This window comes from Oratosquilla oratoria, chromosome 11 (assembly GCF_046742065.1).
Source record: "Oratosquilla oratoria isolate Oo_2021 chromosome 11, ASM4674206v1, whole genome shotgun sequence".
Lineage (NCBI taxonomy): Eukaryota > Metazoa > Arthropoda > Malacostraca > Stomatopoda > Squillidae > Oratosquilla > Oratosquilla oratoria.
The window spans coordinates 11,373,558-11,393,283 of NC_134787.1; the positions used below are offsets into that span (position 1 = coordinate 11,373,558).

General features: G+C 38.0%; 1 protein-coding gene across 2 annotated transcripts in view; it reads left to right on the plus strand.

Moving 5' to 3' along the window:
* Nucleotides 1–1,295: 1,295 nt before the first annotated feature.
* The window catches only part of LOC143029593 (uncharacterized), a 1,250,372-nt gene continuing 1,231,941 nt past the window's right edge, over nucleotides 1,296–19,726 (plus strand). For both annotated transcript variants that reach the window (XM_076192294.1, XM_076192296.1), the window contains exon 1: nucleotides 1,296–1,642. In XM_076192294.1, the coding sequence (XP_076048409.1) occupies nucleotides 1,568–1,642 (75 nt within the window). In that variant the 5' untranslated portion in view covers nucleotides 1,296–1,567. The remainder of the gene's footprint in view (nucleotides 1,643–19,726) is intronic.

The window sequence follows — 19,726 nt, forward strand, 5'->3', positions numbered from 1 at the left end:
CTTGAACCTTGTAATTCCATGCACAATTATCTAGAAACTTCAGTTTCCCCTTAATTTTCTATGGCAGTATTTTTTTTCGGATGTGCACACCTACGCGATATAATATTGGACAATCAAATATTATTTTAGTAAACTATAATACATCCACGTCATATACGTTTTTCTTGGCGGAAATCAATAACAGAAACTGTTGCTAAAAGCGATACACTTACAAACGTAGCCGCTGGGGCTGTTTGAAACGCCATCTTTGTTTTGATAGATGCGGTGGTCGACGAAATGAAAGTATGAATAATTCGTCTATTCTAACCGAACCTATACTAATCTGCATTTAGTAATACGATATATGTAATTCTATAGGTCATCCGCGTCGTCTTTGTCGTCGCCAGGGATTTTGACGGCCGGTTTCGGATCGTATCCGATAGGACTGCGGGGTATACAGGAGTTGCATAGCTTTAAGAAATGCATGAATCTTAGCTTCGTAGCACTCTTTTAAAAATATGTACTGTGCATGGTACTGACAAAAGTACTGATCCTATGGTCACAGCTTCGTTCGGCAGTGTGCTTTTAGCAGGACTGGAAAGACAACATGGCGTCTCGACCCTATGATCGCAGCTTCGTTCGGTAGTGTAGTTGCTTTTAGTATTTTTTTTTCATTGATTTGCGCCAATAAAAACGTATATTACGGTGATGTATTATAATTTACGATCTTTATGTTTGATTTTCTAATGTTCTATCGATTAGGTGCGTACTTCCGAAAAAAATACCGATTTTGTCTCTTATATAATTTTGCTGAGGAGTGTCATCAAATGATAAATCTTAGATTCTCATAAAACGAATAACAACTCCCTCCTGCTTTTGAAAAATTGAGAGGACAATTAACATTTTTTTTTATCAAATGCACAGCACCACTTCACATCTAACAGATACAAATTAACACAAATAGTAGATCCAGTCTTACCCTAAACCTCTTGCCTTAGTTAAAAAAAATACTGATAACTCACCTAGATATAAGGGCGAAAAAGTTACTAAAAAAGATGCCCCCCGTCTTTCCTTTCAAGATTTTTCTCTCCCTTTAACCCTCCCCCTCGAAAAAATATACATTCTTGATCCAGCAGTTGAAATGGACACGGATTTAAGCTAAGCAAGGAAGCTAGCAACTGAGATCCTACAGAATTTACACGACTGGTGTAAATGTATGTTCAGGAGTTGGCAACCGAGAAATTATTGTATACCGTTCTGCCGGCCGTTGCCCCCCTCCCCTCTCCTCCTCCCCCTCACCTTTCGTCGGGCCAGCAGCGATGACGGACTGGAGGCGGCGAACGGTTACAGATTTTCAAAATCCCGCTTCGAGAAAAGTTGTCGTTTTTCGTGTTGATAAGAACTGAGAGCTTGTGTCTGGCGGGACAGAGAAAGATCAGCTCTCTTTTGCGGTGAACGTGTGTGATTATAATTGTGTTCAATAGCTGGTTGGCAGGCGCCGGTCGCGATTAATATGTTGTTTTAAAATGATAGTGGGTCGGCCCACTCCATTTCGTTTACTCTTAGTTCGGTTCGTCGTCTGGACGTAATGTTGCTGTGGTTTGGCCAAGTTTTAGAAATGGACGTACAACAAGACACCAGCATCGAATCTTCAGATTTGGACGTAAGTGGAATAGTGTTTGTTCTGATTGGGGCACACAATCTATCTAAGCATTGCAATGGCGTAGGGTAGTGTCGGACTCACTAATGTAATGGGTCCGGAAACGTGGGTGAGTTGCTAGCCAAGTTGAGAAATATGAAGCCAACGAGACAGTGTTGCTCATGCTTGTTGAAGGAAACGCACTATCGGTCTAGAAAGAGCCTAGTGACAGTCAGAAGGGGGATGTCGAAGCCATTACAAAGGCGTTGTTGAATGCCTTTTCGGTCAATCCGTTTGGAGCTTACGAGCAGTTTTCCCAGCGGGTTTGGCGTTATGCTGTTGATGTTTTCATGTCAGAACTACGGAAGTTGGCGCGGTAGGCAGGCCTCGTGTCAGATAGATTGCTTCTAAGGGCTTGGTAGGATTGCCAGTGACTGTTTCACGTGAGCTCAGAGCGGTAACGTGCACAGAGATTGTATGGGGCAGGTGCTTTGTGCTGGAAACTGGGCACTTCACTCCTGTATTATTCGTAATTGGCAACTATCCGGTAGGGTCCACCATTTTTCACATTTTAATTTCGGAATGGTAAGAAAATCGAAAAAGCCCCTGAGAAATAATTTTTCATTCATTTTTATATATTTTTTGTGATGGGCACTTTTGGGGCACAGGGCAAAGGGGCAGGTGCTCGGCACCCCCCCCCCTCCCCTGCAAGGCCCTGGCTCGGAGCAACGGCCAAAATAGTTTGGCCTCGTCAGTTGTGGTTGGACGAGCCAAAGCCCTGATGTCAGAATTGGTGGAGCGTCCGTATGCTGCCGTGGCAGGTTGTTTACAGCGATGTTAGAGCGAAGCCTACGGAGCGGGTGATTGTCCTAATCCTAACCCCGGCGTCAAGCGCTGCCCTCCAAGCTCCCGGTCCATTTCTCCTAAGCCACGACAACAAATAAGCCCCTAATCGCTCGCAATTCGCCCGGTGGCAATAGCCCTCTTTTATACACTACTATCTTTTCATTTTCCTACAGACATTCTTCCCCTCCCACAAAACCCGATCCCGCGCAAGCGAGGTGGTCTTTCCTTGGAATCCAGAATCCAGAATTGTCCAAAGAAGGAAGAATTGGGGGATCTGTCAAAGGTGTGTCCCAGTGGATAGGGAAACTCGTTTGGAAAAGCTTGTGCGTAGGAAGCTTCTCTGGATCAGGAATAACGGCGCTCCGGTATTCAGTGGCATTGTTGGGGGGTACAGAGTGCTCGAGGTCTGTGTTTGGGTCATGGGTGACTGATGGTTTTGGTACTTGGAGGGGCTTTGTGGTGGGCGTGGATGATCGTGAGGTGACTTGCCTGGGGTATGCTGTTGTCAATTCAGGTGGATTGTTGACCGTGGGTGTTAACTGCGTTGTCATAAAGTCTTTTGGGAGGGCAATGACGCAGTTTTGGGGATGGATTTCATTCGGTATTTTGGTAGCCTTGAATGTAAAGGAGGAAAGCTCATGTTTCTGAGGATTAGCGGTGGCAAGAAACAGCCGAGCTCGGCTTCGTCGTGTCTGGCGGGAGAGAGACGAGTAGCGCTCTTTTGTCGTGCAGGCCCGTGCAGAGCGGGGGTGCTGGGGGTGCCCGAGCACCTGCCCCTTTGCCCTGTGCCCCAAAAGTGCCCTTCACAAAAATATATAAAAAATGAATGAAAAATTATTTCTCACAGGCTTTTTCCATTTTCTTACCATTCAGAAATTATACTGTGGAAAATGGTGTTGCACCCTACCGGATAGTTGCCAAATACGAATAATACAAAAGAGTGAAGTGCCCAATTTCCTGCCCAAAGCACCTGTTTCTCCAAAAATCTTGTTTATATGTTTCTCAGGTGACATATTATTCATAATAATGACTCCCAGGTCCTTCTCATTTTCTACCTTTTTTAATATCTTCTTCCAATTTATGTGATCCCACTATTCTTTTTTTGCTTCTTCCAAATTCCATCATATTACACTTCTTAATATTGAACTCCATCTCCCACTTCCTACTCCATTTCCATACTTTGAGATCACTCTATAGCGACTCTCAATCTTCTTCAGTGTTCACTTTTTTCAAAAATTTTGCATCATCCGCAAATAAGCTCATATAACTTTCAATTCCTTCATCCATATCATTAATATATGTAGAAAACATTATTAGGGCCAGGACTGTTCCTTGTCGAACTCCACTTATCACTTCATCCCAATTAGTATTTGTCTCTTATCACCACTCTCATTTTTCTTTCATGCAAGAAGTCTTCCGTCCACTTCAGCAGTTTGCCCTGTATTCCTCCTGCAGTTTCTAAGTTCTTTAGCAACTTCTTATGTGGCACCTTTTCAAAAGCTTTTTTCAGGTCTAGAAATGCACAATCACCCCATCCATCTCTTTCTTGTATTACATCAATTAGTCTTGAATAGAAACATGGTAAGTTTGTGACACATGATCATCCTTGTCTAAATCCAAATTGCCTTGGATTTAGTATGTTATTTTTTTCCAAATGCCTTACCCATCTACTTTTGATAATTCTTTCACAAATTTTAGTTATCGTACTTGTAAGAGAAACTGGTCTATAGTTAGTAGGGTCTTCCTTGTTTCACCCTTTATATATTGGTACTATATTTGCTCTTTTCCAATCTTCTGGAACTTTTCCTTCTTTCAATGAACTGTTTATTAGACTATGTATTTTGTCTGTTAGTTTATTCCTGCATTCTCTCAAAATCCAGTTTGCCATTTCATCTGGTCCATGTGATTCTCTGACATTGAGCTTACTCAAGTGTTACATTATTTCATTCCTTGATACTTCTACCTCTTTCATATGGGGGCCTTTCTCCTCCCACTCAATATCTCTTGGTTGTATGTTCTCCTTCATAAACATCAATTTAAAATGCTTGTTCATAATTTCTGCCATTTCTATTTCCTCTTTGTATTCAACTCCTCCTTGTCGTAGTTTCTCTAATTCTTGTTTGTTGTTTACAAATCTGTGAAATAGTTTTGGTTGATCTTCACATTTTTCTATGACATCTTTTTCGTATTTTCTCTTTTCTTCTCTGCACACTTGCACATATTCATTTCTATGAATATTATATGTTTTCCGTTTTTAGGTCTTTTGTCTTTTTTCCATTTTACCCAAGCTTTATCCCTTTTGTCTTTTAACTCCTTACATCTTTTGTTGTACAGCACGTTACTAGCTAGGTCAACATGAAAATGGAATTCATGATATTTGAGCTGAAGTAGTTCTCATGGGATGCAAAAAGTCGCTATGAGTATAATGCAATTTGAATTATCCATCTAGCTGTCCTTGTTCTCGAGATATTGCATTTTGAATGGAATTAAATCGGGCCTATTTTCTCCCCGGAAATCGGGCCGAAACGTGCGGTCTGACTGATCGCCGATCGAACGTAAACAATGACGGTTTTTGCTGACAGGCACAATTTTATATAAAAATTTAGCATATGGTTGCATTATTTTACATATTTTCTTTAAGATGTGTGATTTCCATGTAACTTGATCATATAATTACGTTTTTATCCTCTACAAAATTACCCACCACAGCTACGAATACCTTCAAATTACATGAAAATCACACATTTTAAAGAAAATAGTTTGAATAATTCAACTATATGCAAGCTATTACACTAATAACACAATAGTAACAAACTTAATAGTGTAGTTTGATCCATACCACCAGTGATCATAGATAGCGGGCAGGACGAATCGTAGCTGTGGTCCGTAATATTACGGAGGATAAAAACGTAACTTCTCTTTGATCAAATTACATGAAAATCACACATTTTAAAGAAAATAGTTCAAATAATTCAACTATAAGTCTATTACGCTAATAACATAATAGTAAGAAACTTAATAGAGTGAAGTTTGATAAGATGGCGGGTTGATGTTGATGTTGTTATCCGATAATCCGACCCGATAGAAAAAAAACAACTAATTAATACCTCCGATTTCTCAGCTCTACCGTAACACGCTGCCTTTATTTTGGTATTAGAATAATCCGCGATACTAGTAGTTTTTCTTTATTATGGTCAGTTGCCACAACCGTAAATATGTTAGCTCATCTTTTACGTTGAAACATATGCCAATTTTCGATTTACTGCTGAATGCAGGCCGCCATGTTTATCTTATGTTTTTATTGACCGACATGTAACTGATGATGTGAATGTTTGAAATTTACTACGATCGTAGTAAATACACTCGCACAACATTTTTATTAATTAACTTTCCCGCGGTATATAAATTTGGCCGTTTGAATGGCGTGCGCATAAAATGACGCGCTATTGTGCTCGTCATCGACGGTGGCGCCTCTGGTGGTGTTTGACCTACCTAACCTTACATATTCCTTTTCTTGCTTTTGTCTTGGAACATACTTTTCCACTCCTTTATAAATTTTTGTCAAAATACTCCATTTCTCTTCTACTGCTATTTCCTCCTTGTGTATTCTTTCCCAGTCTGCTTTTTGAATTTTTTTTTATCATATTTTATCAAAATTTGTTCGCTTTTTTCATGTATTTTTCCTCATTTAGTTGCAGTTCAACCAATATGTGGTCACTTTTACTTGTTGGTGTCTTATATTCAATCTTGTCCACTATTTCGGGTTCTGATGTGATTATTAGGTTCAGTCTCGATGGTTCTTCCTCATGTTTGTTTTTCAGTTTGTTGTTAAGATAATTTTGGTTGATCTTTACATTTTTCTATGACATTTTTTTTTTTTTGTAATTTCTTTTTTCTTCTCTGCACACTTGTACATATTCATTTCTATAACTATTATATGTTTTCCATTTTTCAGGTCTTTTGTCTTTTTTTCATTTTACCCAAGCTTTATCCCTTTTGTCTTTTAACTCCTTACATCTTTTGTTATACCAGCACTTTATATATTCGTTTTCTTGCTTTTGTCTTGGAACATACTTTTCCACTCCTTTATAAATTTTTGTCAAAATATTCCATTTCTCTTCTACTGTTGTTTCCTCCTTGTGTATTCTTTCCCAGTCTGCTTTTTGAAAGAATTTTTTTATTTTATAAAAAAAATCACACATCAATCTTCCCTTTCTATATTGTTTGCTTTTTTTTATGTAATTTTTCTCATTTAGTTCCAGTTCAATCAACATGTGGTCACTTTTACTTCTTGGTGTCTTATACTCAATCTTGTCCACTATTTCGGGTTCTGATGTGATTATTAGGTTCAGTCTTGATGGTTCTTCATCATTTCTATACCTAGTATTCTCTTTTTTCCATTGTGTCATTGTATGTTCTATAATCATATCAAGTAGTACACTTCCCCATAGGTCATCACCCTTTACTGTCATCTCTTCCCAGCAGATTTCTTTACAATTAAAGTCACCCATTATAACTATTCTTTCTCCATCTTCCATTATCTTGTTTAGTGTTATCCTTGTGTCTTCTAACATATTTTTGTGTTCTTTCTCTTCCCACGAAGCCATTTTAGGGCTACAAACTTCCTGCTCTTCCCATCCTTGTCCTCCACTTCCATCATAATCATCTCTACTCTATTTTTTCCATATGTGGCATTTCTCACATTTATATCCTTCTTAGTCAGGAACATAACTCCACCCCCCTTTTTTACCTCTGTTTCTAATCCAATAATTATATGCACCATGTCCTACACTGTTGGGTGGTAGTGGACCTTTCAATGTTGTCTCTTCAATTCCCATTATGTCCAGTTCTTTTTCCTTTCAGTAATCATTCAGTTCATTCAAGCCTGTTATTAAGCCATCTATACTTGTGTAAGACACTTTTAATTTTCTTCTACTTTCATTGTATTTTCTGTTTCCCTTCTGTTTTTCTCTTCTATGAACCATTTCCTCACTTTCATATTCACTACTCTCCAATAGAATTTCTCTTTTTCTGACTCTGTTCATTTCCCGTTTTTTTTCCTTGGCTTCTGGTCTTTTTTGTTTTCCCTTCCTCTCTTTCCTCTTTATTCATGTCTCTTTTTATCAATGCCTGTTTATATTGATCACTGTCCTCTAGTTTCCCTGTTTTTGCTCAGATTCTCTGCTGTTGTTTGTGACCTGAATTTAACCTTAATTGGTCTGGTCTTATCTGTATTGTATTTCATCCAGTCCATGCGATTTTCTGACATCGAGATTATTCAAGGGTTTCATTATTTCAATTCTTGATGCTTCTATCTCTTTCATTGTGGGAATTCTCTCCTCCCATTCAATATCTCTAGGTTGTATGTTCTCCCTTGTAAACACCGATTTAAAATGCTTATTAATAATTTCTGCCATTTCTATTTCCTCTCTGTATTCGACTCCTCCTTGCCATAGTTTCTCTAATTCTTGTTTGCTTTTCAGTTTGTTGTTTACAAATCTGTAAAATAATTTTGGTTGATCTTTACATTTTTCTATGACATCTTTTTCGTATATTATCTTTTCTTCTCTGTACACTTGTACGTATTCATTTCTATGACTAGTATATATTTTCTATTTTTCAGGTTTTTTGTTATCCAAGCTTTATCCCTTTTGTCTTTTAACACCCTACATCTTTTGTTGTACCAGCACTTTACATATTCTTTTTCTTGCTTTTGTCTTGGCACATACTTTTCCACTCCTTTATAAATTTTTGTCAAAATACTCCATTTCTCTTATACTGTTGTTTCCTTCTTGTGTATTCTTTCCCAGTCACCTTTTTGAAAGAATTCTTTCATTTTGTCAAAGTTTGTTTTTTCATACATCAATCTTCCCTTTCTATATTGTTCATTTTTTCATGTATTATTCCTCGTGTAGTTCCAATTCAACCAATATGTGGTCACTTTTACTTCTTGGTGTTTTATATTCGATCTTGTCCACTATTTCGGGTTCTGATGTGATTATTAGGTCCAGTCTCGATGGTTCTTCCTCATTTCTATACCCAGTATTCTCTTGTATCCATTACGTCATTGTATGTCCAATAATCATATCAAGTAATACATTTCCCCATAGGTCATCTCCACCCTTCACTGTCATCTCTTCCCAGCAGATTTCTTTACAATTAAAGTCACCCATAATAATTATTCGTCCTCAATCTTTTATTATCTTAGTGATATCCTTGTGTCTTCTAACATATTTTTGTGTTCTCTCTCTTCCCACGAAGCCGTTTTAGGAGGCCCATAATTTACTACAAACTTTTTGCTCTTCTTATCCTTGTCCTCCACTTCCATCATAATAATCTCTACACTATTCTTTCCATAAGTGACATTCCTCACATTTATATCCTTCTTAGGAACGTAACTCCACCCCCTTGTTTTACCTCTGTTTCTAATCCAACAATTATATGTATATGTATGTTTATATGTATATGTGTATATATATAATATATATATATATATATATATATATATATATATATATATATATATATTTTGGCATGGGGCCATTTATGATGAAGGAGTTGTTGATGTCAACAGATGAGATAGCATTATTATGCTTGTAGAAATGCTTTTCTAAGTTGCGCACCAACGTGCGGTCGTCTGGAAGCAGGTTCTTAAGCAGATTGCTGAAGTCCATGGTGTATATCTCTCGAGACGTCTTTCGGCCTTAACTGGCCATCTTCAGGAGGTGTGGGCTGGTCAAATTGATGACGGAGAATGAATCGAAGTGGCTGTGGGACGGTATATAGCGGTGGGGAGTGGATCACCGGGCAGCGCCCGGGGCGGTGGCGTCAGCCAATCAGCGCACGGGAATCATTCTCTGCCTTCTGGTTGGTAAAGACATTTCGGGCTGTTGCTGGATGTTGATAGCGGGTTTTTGGTTGAAAATGAGCACCGCTTCTGTCATTCTTAGTCGTCTGGTGTCGTTGTTTCTCTCGATGATGGTGGTGTAGATTTCCATGTGGTGCCTTTTGAGTACGAGCCCATGTTCGTACAGGTAATGCCTCCTTATGGCGCCGTCCTGCAAATGGGCTGAGATCCTCTTCGACAGTGTTGTGGTGGTTACGCCGATGTACTTGGAGTTAGGGCGACTGCAGTTGCCACTGGAGCATGTGTGTTCGTACACGGTATTCACCTCTTGCATATCACTTGTCTTGGGTAGGCAGCTGTTCTTTATGACCAAGTTGGATGTCTTCCGTGTCTTGTAGTAGATGACGAGGTCAATTTTTAAAGCCGGGTCGGTGGGTGTGACATTCTTGTAGATTATATTTCTGAGGGCTTTTTCGTCATCCTTATAGGCTGAAGACATAGTACCCTTGTAAAAGAGTTTTAAATTTTGTGTAGCTAAATGTTGTTCCTGTTGACGCATAAAGTTGTCTAGTCGATGTTGTATGACGTTATTTATTTCTGCCAAAGGATAGTTGTTGTTGAAGAGATTGAAGAGAACAACAAGCTTCCTTTTCTTGACATTTTGGTCCGTCGTGAAACCACTTCATTCTCTACAGAGGTTTATACCAAATCTACCAATCTTGGTTTCTGCCTTAATGGTGCAAGTGAGTGTCCTGAGCGATATCGGCGCGTAGCGTCATCAACGCCTTCGTCAAAAGAGCCCTCACCCACTGCTCAACATGGACCGCTACAAACGCGGAACTTAAAAGAATCACCATACTTCTTACCAACAACAACTATCCTTTGGCAGAAATAAATAACGTCATACAACATCGACTAGACAACTTTATGCGTCAACAGGAACAACATTTAGCTACACAAAATTTAAAACTCTTTTACAAGGGTACTATGTCTTCAGCCTATAAGGATGACGAAAAAGCCCTCAGAAATATAATCTACAAGAATGTCACACCCACCGACCCGGCTTTAAAAATTGACCTCGTCATCTACTACAAGACACGGAAGACATCCAACTTGGTCATAAAGAACAGCTGCCTACCCAAGACAAGTGATATGCAAGAGGTGAATACCGTGTACGAACACACATGCTCCAGTGGCAACTGCAGTCGCCCTAACTCCAAGTACATCGGCGTAACCACCACAACACTGTCGAAGAGGATCTCAGCCCATTTGCAGGACGGCGCCATAAGGAGGCATTACCTGTACGAACATGGGCTCGTACTCAAAAGGCACCACATGGAAAACAACACCACCATCATCGAGAGACACAACGACACCAGACGACTAAGAATGACAGAAGCGGTGCTCATTTTCAACCAAAAACCCGCTATCAACATCCAGCAACAGCCCGAAATGTCTTTACCAACCAGAAGGCAGAGAATGATTCCCGTGCGCTGATTGGCTGACGCCACCGCCCCGGGCGCTGCCCGGTGATCCACTCCCCACCGCTATATACCGTCCCACAGCCACTTCGATTCATTCTCCGTCATCAATTTGACCAGCCCACACCTCCTGAAGATGGCCAGTTTAGGCCGAAAGACGTCTCGAGAGATATACACCATGGACTTCAGCAATCTGCTTAAGAACCTGCTTACAGACGACCGCACGTTGGTGCGCAACTTAGAAAAGCATTTCTACAAGCATAATAATGCTATCGCAGCTGTTGACTTCAACAACGCATGCATATATATATATATATATATATATATATGTATATTTATGTATATAGATATATGTACATACATTATACATACGTATATACAGTATGTATATACACACACATACATATATACATGTATATATATATATATATATATATATGCCCAGACACACACCTTAAAAAATTCTTATATAATATATATACATACATATTCTGTACACAATCCTTCATATATAAAAAAAATTCTATAATGACTGAGATTCGTTTGAGTATCATTTATAAGTAAACTTATGACATTGCCTATCTGTACACATGATATTTATGTACGTATATCAATGAAATAAATACATGATCCTAGTCTTTACCAGTATAATTCTTGGCTGAGACTTGTAAATAAGATAGAAAAGAATTTAACTTCGCTTAACTGTGCATATTGAAATTATCTTGTGTAAAGTTTATAAGCTTTGACACTGTTTATCCTAAACTGAAAGGGTAACACATCAAGATAGTTTTTCGACATCTTAGATTGAAAAAAAGACTCGTGTAAATAAAAAAATTGCAGAACATGTATATTCGTGCATATATGAAAATAGCCTACTGACCATAAAGAACGGGAAATTACCAGTGTAAATTTTCATTTCTTGTTTTTCTGGATTTTGAGTTATATAGGTAAAAACAAACGCGTGTAAATAAAAAGAATGTAGAATATGTACATTCGTACATATATGAAAAGAGCTTACTGACCATAGAGAACGGGAAATTACCAGCGTAAATTATTATTTCACCATATTTTTTCTGGATGTTGAGTTTTATACCGGTAGGTGACAAAATCGATATCGCTTAATAGGCAATGCAAGCAAGCTCGACAGTGCAGGGGGCAAAGCATATATATATATATACAGTATATATATATATATATATATATATATATATATATATATATATATATATATATATTCACATTTGCAGTGCTCAGATCGGAAAATAGATATGCATATAATATATCATAGTCATCCCTAAAAAATACAGTTTTCTATTACAAGTGTTAAAAATATATCTATTTTTTTTTACTGTTTTTCCTCAGTTTACTATTTCTCGTCCAAAAAGGCCCGTGCAATGGCCATTTAAAAAAAGTAGCTTTGCAATTTCATTTTATTCTTTTATACACCAACTGATTTCCACACCGTCGTCACCGTCTTCGTTGCAACTATTCACACGTTTATCTTTGCGTTCACCCTCTGTGTTTGTGTGTGTATGTATTTACCTACTTGTGTTACACGGGAAGGGAGCTATGCTCATGGTGATCCGTAGTTGTATTTACCTAGTTGTATTATATGTGAAGAGAGCTATGCTCGGGCATAGTGTATGTGTTCATGTTTGTATGTGTGTGTGTGCCTGTGTACGTGTGTGTGGATGTGTGCACGTGTATTCACCTTGGTCTTTCACCTTGGTCTTTGGATCACGTGTTGAACTCGTGGTCGACAACTGTTTCCCTCCCGGAAGAGACCTCAGAGCTCGTATGACCGATCTATGGGTAACGCTATGAATGTTGTATATGTGTGTGTTTGGGTGTGAATGCGTGCGTTGGTAAATGTGTCGACCCAGATTTGTCTACTTAATGTTACAGGACTGAGTTACTTCTCTGGTATTTTGTCTATTATAATTTTTTAACCGAAATCTACATTTCTAGTTTTGTAAATCCTAAGGATTTCACCATTGAAGATTCTCATGTGGTGTTTTACGTTTGTACTTAAAGATAATAAGATGGAATACGTGTGACGAGTTACATTTGTTACGTCACAAATTATAAAGAACTTAGCTAAGTAGATAAGTGATTAATCACATGTATGTATGTAAATATGTAGGTAAACATTTTTATGAATAAATGGATATATACATGAATAAATAACTATAAAATCAATTAATTAATTGACAGGGAAACTAGTAGATTCTAGAGTCAATTTGTATTGACACGATGATTGGAAACGTGGATTCCAAACTGATATAATTATGATTATCGTAAGAGTAAATGTATGAAAATACACAACAATTCAGAGTCTGATATCTGGAAAATATAATAAACAAAATGATGCGATCCAGAACACACGAAAAAAGTAATAAATCGAAATAACAAAAAATAACAGGTTCCAGATCACATTTTTATCACCAATTTATTACATCATTATACGACTGTCCATGTTGAATCATTATCTTTACTTCTCTGCTGAAGGCATCTTCACCAATGACAGCGACCTAAGTTGTATTTATTTATTTGTGACATACATGAAAATACACAAAACAGAAAATATTCTATGAGAACATCACTTATTGCAGTTGGACTTTTCTTCTCCCCGACTTGAGATCAATTGTCCCAGTGTGGTATCGCTCCGTGCGCCTGATTTCAAGGTGAAATGTCCTTTGATACACATCCCATCGGAAATAGTTTATTTCACACTGTGGCGACAAAAGGCATATGTGTACACTTACGTATACGCACACGAACAGAAATACACACTTATGTATTAGTCTACAATATCACTTTCATATTACCACAATAATATTATACTACATTTACCTTCATATGTCATAACCCATGTCGTTGTTGTTTTGTCTATTCTTATCTGTACTTACATTCTTACATTTATTTTTATTTTATTTATTTATTTATTAATTTCTTTTTATCTCTTCGCTTTCGTCTCCTTTCTTGGGTATTTTATAACTATCTACGTATCCGTCTGTAACATCCAAAGAAGATCGTAAGCGCCTTTGTGTTTTTGTGTCTGGGTAGGCGTTCGCAATTTTTTTTTCTTTCTTTTTCTTTTTTTTGTTGGGGGGGGGGCATTTGAATTGCAGAAAGTCTATCTGGTCCTTTGTGTAAATACACTATTGTATGATTACATGTATTTGTAAATGCGTAGTGTACATGTAATATCGATGTAATAGTACCTGCATGTATGTATGTATGTACTTTTTATCATATAATTCTGAAGATGGTATAGCATTCAGTAAGGCCTTGCTAATAAGCATTACCGAAACTTTGCCTATAATATATGAATTAATAATTATTAAAATCTTTACCAGTCTCACCTCGTTTCTTCCACCAACGTGTGTTGTGTTGTACAAAACCTATTCTTTTTCTCTTCTTTTGCCTTGTCTCAAACTATGGGCACGTTTTTGTGGTTAAACAAGTTAGGAATTCTTGAGCATGCTTGACAACAGTTCTTGACTTTGAAGACAAGAACAGTTTCCATGCGATTTAGAATTAAAGAAAAACTTGAGAACAAGTCTGGAAAAACTGGGGAACACTTCGGAAGATTCTTTATTTTCTTTTATTTAATATTTTATCTATTTATTTGTTTATTTTCGTATTTAAGGATTTATTTTTCATTTATTTATTTATGTTTGCTTGTTTGTTTATTTAGATATGTATTTATTCATCTATTTATTAATTTATGTACATATCTATTAATTCGCCTACTCATTTACTTATTTTTACTTGTTCATTAATTTATTTGTTTAAATTTTATGTATATTTATCTATTTAATAATTAATTTATAAATTTATTTAGTTATCTTTTCTATTAATATTGTCCAAAGGGAACTTTAAAAGCCCAGGATCCTTATCATGAAATTGTTTATTCAGGTTAATAGGCCAAACCTTATCAAAGACACCAATGTAAACACAAGTACAGTAAACCTGTTAGTGCCTTGATGTCCTTCGAAGCTGAATAGAATCATGTTGCCCTAGCCAGAAGGAAATCATTAAATCCACCAAACATGCCTAAAAGGAAGTAAAGGGTTTGTAGAGATAATTAAGAAATCGTTTTATCTATTTATCTATTAATCTATTTATTTATATGTTTACTTACCTATTTGATTATTTATTTACCCATTCATCTATTTATTTGTTAATTTATTAATAAATTAATTGGTTTAATAGGTTTATTTATCTTTAATAAATGAATTTATCTACGTATTTATTTATTTTTATTTGTTAATTAATTTGTTTATCTTTTTACATATTTGACTATTTTATCGTGTCTTTATCTATCTATATATCTGTTTATATACTCATTTATTTATTAACCAATTCTTTTATTTATCTATCCGCTGATTGTTATTGTATTTTATCATTATTTATTTACCTATTCTTTTATTTATCTATTTATCTGCTGATTGTTATTGTATTTTATCATTATTTATTTACCTATTCTTTTATCTATTTATCTGCTGATTGTTATTGTATTTTATCAGTTTATTTCTTTTTAGCCGAGAACCAAACACACTTCAGTTCGTGGCTTGCTCGTCCCGGCAGCTGGCAATACGCCCGTTGTCGTACCTCATCCTCTTTAATGCCGTGGCGCTCTATAGATTTCGTTTTGCCACACTCCAAACGATTTTATTATACAACTGAGGGATCTCAATCGACTCAGATCCTTGTCCAACCGGATCTGAGCCTCAATTGAATAAAATCCCCTGGCTCGTGTCGTGGTGAATACTTTCTCGAAAAGGTTTGTGTTCTGAATTTGAGGTTTGCGTCCAGTGAATAACCTAAGATCGTTTAGTGTCTTCGGTTATCAATGGTGTTAGGTCGTCGTGTGATGTTTTCATGACGAAGATGTACTTGTGTTATGTAACATCGCTAACGATAGTGTTGATGACGTCACACGAGGGTCATATCATTTAGTAATCTGATTATAGGTCTTCGAAGCCGTCTGGTCATCTCGGGTCACCTTGGACCATCCGATAATCGATCAAGAATACGGACTCAGTACGACGTAGTGGCGCACTTTATATGTTTTAGTTCTGGTCAGTGGCAGGCGATTTCATTTACTTGTATGGGCTTTAGTCTTGATCAGTCGAGACTATATAAATCCCAGGTTTAACACTTGAGTTGAATAGAACAGGCATTGGTCAGAAACTCGTCGAAGGATTTTGCCTTCTCTATCTCTCTCTCTCTCTCTCTCTCTCTCTCTCTCTCTCTCTCTCTCTCTCTCTCTCTCTCTCTCGCTTTCTCTCTCTCGCTTTCTCTCTCTCTCTCTCTCTCTCTCTCTCTCTCTCTCTCTCTCTCTCTCTCTCTCTCTCTCTCTCTCTCTCTCTCTCCCTCCCTCCCTCCTTTGACATGATGATTAGGTTTTGTTTTGGGATGAGACCAGTCACAAATCTGGAAGCCTCCACAGTTTGTGGGGATGTGGTTGGTGGGCAGTAGACAGAAATTAGAAACAACAAACAACAACATAAACATTAGACAAGAGCGACCTTAGACAAGAGCAACATTAGACAAGAACGACATTAGACAAGAACAACATTAGACAAGAACGACATTAGACAAGAACGACATTAGACAAGAACAACATTAGACAAGAACAACATTAGACAAGAACAACATTAGACAAGAACAACATTAGACAAGAGCGACATTAGACAAGAGCGATATTAGACAAGAGCGATATTAGACAAGAGCGACATTAGACAAGAGCGACATTAGACAAGAGTTACATTAGACAAGAGCGACGTTAGACAAGAGCAAGATTAGAGAAATAAAAAACAAAAATAAGCAACAACATATAAAATACCTGTGATGCAATGATATTAATCGCACATGCTATGGCCAACCAATTAGTGATGAAGGACGAAGATCAATCAAACGTGTTTCAGCCAAGTTAAGAAAAACCGTGCAAGACCATTTCCCATTTATTATTGAACCTAAAGGGAGGCTGGACAACAGTACATCCACGAGCAAAATATATTATCTACCCACAGTTTTTCATAAGAAAATAAAAATTCTTTGACAGCTTTATTTTTATCTATTAAAAAAAAAATCCCCCAACTCCATAGGAAAATATATCACGTAGTCAACAAGAAGAAAATCATATTGACGTTGCGAAAAATGTACCGTGTTTAAAAACTTCTCCTGAACGTCCCTCTTTCCTTTCCTCATCTCAGATCCCGCTGTGGTGGTGAGGTGAAGCGAGACCTCTGAACAGAGCCTCGACTAATGAAGACTTCATTCCAACTGATGGTTCTTCCCCTCTTCCCTTCATTTGAATAAAATAGTCTGAAGTTGTACACATGATGATGAGGTTGATAGATAAGTTCTTTGTCCAGAGGTTGATAGATACGTTCTTTGTCCAGCGTTTCCCAACATTTTCCGACCATAGCACCCACTGTTGTCATGTCTAAGCAGTCCAACACCCCTATCTTGTTATTAAAAGGATAAAAGAAAGTGAAGTGTACTGCTTGATGATTTATTTTCTTGATTCCTTAGAACTGAAACAAATTGAAAATATCATTTGTAGAAGAAATAAGAACACCATAGAAAAATAGAATAGCATGGAAAAAGTCAAATAAGCACAACTAGGTAATACATATATCAATGTGATTTTTGTGTGCATAACTTCTCAGCACATCCTGTAATTGATTTCAGCACCCCAGGTTGGGAAACGCTGCGTTAATCAGAATAAAACTTATGATGGAGATCAATGTCGCTTTTGGGAGCGACACTTGTTAAAACGGGACCTATGTTCTGTGAGACCACAGATCCCACGCGGTCTATAAAGTACAATTAGAGAAACTGTTTCATTGACATAAGGGATTCCAGTCATTGGAAGCCCTGGCGGTAGAAGTAAACAAGAAGACCAAAGAACATAAGAATGTAGGAGACTGCAATAGACCATAAGGCCTACACTAGCCAGTTCTCCCCTACCACCTGTCATCGTTATCAATAAAGTTAATCTTTTCTTAAAACCACTAATTGTTTCAGGGCTCACTACATAGTTATTAAGTCTATCCCATTCGTTAACCACTCTGTTGTTAAAATGGTTCCTGCCAATTGCCTATTCTCACTTGTGAACAAAGTGCTTCGATAGCTTTCTAATTCTTTGTCACAAATTGTCCAAGAAATGATTGTGCGTCACTGGCTTAAAGAAGTAACATGATAATTGTTAACTCCAGTTTCACTATCTGGAAACCCACGGCCCTACGGCAGCCAGCAACGGTCCTTAGACTCTCCCAAAGACACCTCTGAAAGAAAGTTGAATTGTTGTCTATGCTCCATTAGAGTGGGTTTGTTTGTGTGTCACCGATTAGTAAGACGAAGAGAAATGGAACTCTCGTAGTTGTCGACTTTCTCCATTTGAAACTGAGGAAGATTTTGGTTTTATTCCGGAGGCAGAGTGCCAGCTCCTAGTTGTTGCGTCTCCAGATGAAAGGGAGGGTGATGATGAGATCTGAGGGCGAGTGGTAGGGAGTTGCTTCTCTCCGACCTTCGTCTTGTAGGACCATTGTTATCAGGTACCCACCGTTGGTCCCTGCTAATGAGCGCCATATAAGGTTACATGAGACCAAGAGGAAATCTCTCCCTATGCATTACGAGTTAATTCCGACAATTCGTAGGCACTGCGTCTCAAAAAAAGAGATTTTACGAGTGACGCCAATTTGCATAGCGAACTGGGAGCGCGCCAGATCGACGACGACTTCGCCCGGATTTCGGGGTCGGAGGTGGTGGCGTCGGAGGGTGAGGTGGAGAGAGAGAGAGAGAGAGGGTGGGTGGGGGAGGGGCGAGTGATGAGAGAGGGAGCGTAGGAGTGGTTGATTGTCTTCCAGGAAGGAGAATATTAATCTCTTCAGCCGGCTGACCTATTTTACATATTTTTGTTGTGGCCAGGACCGGAGGATCTATATCCCAGTGTCAAGGTCAATCCTTCCCTCAGACCGTCTCGGGCTAACTCTTAGACGATGATTTTACTCCTTGGAAGGAAATTTATTTGACTTTAGGAGTTGATTCCTTTGTATAGAAGGGGTATTGGTTCATTCTTTATTATCAGTTTTCGTGGCAACATTCTGGTATGGAAATTCTGGTCTAGGTTAATGAAAATGGGATTCGGTTATGTCTTGCATTGTTTATTGGGCGAATCAAGTCGACTATGTCAGTGTCGTGATGTAAATAGTAGATCGTGATCGATCAGTATCTCTCGGTATGGGGATATTTCGAAAAATCCTTGCAAAAAATTGACTACACTTATCCCAACCTATCTTAACCTAACCTAACCTAACGTAACTTAGGCTGGCTTGGACTAGCCTAGCCTAACTTAGCTACGCCAAGACTAATTCAAGTTAATCAGAGGCTTCAGAAAGTTGACGAAATGACGGCGATATCTGCGATATTCTCGTCTAAATTGATAGTTTACTTTAGTGTGAATTAATTGAGGGCAATGCTGAGTATATAGATAGACTGCAGAGGAGCTTAGGGTTAAGAAGGCCACACGACTGAACAAGGTTGTCTAGCGACAGACAGAAGATAGCTTGGCGATAAATAGAATATAATAATCTGATGGCAGAAAGAATGAAATAAATTTGTGGTACACAGAGGAAGATAGCTTAACGAAGACCAGAACAGAATAATCTAGTGACAAACAGATGATGATACATTGACGGAAGACAGGATGAAATTGCCTGACGGCAGACACATTTTGCTCTGCCCAACAACAAGCAATTGTGTTCTGCCTATTAATAGCCGATCTTGTTCTGCCTATTGGTGGACGTTTCTATTCAGGTTGGAGAACCTCCTGGATTGTTATAATAGGGCTGGGGGAAGTTTGAAGGGACTAAACCGATTTACTTCCGGGCAATGCGGCGGCCAACCGAAATGCTTCCC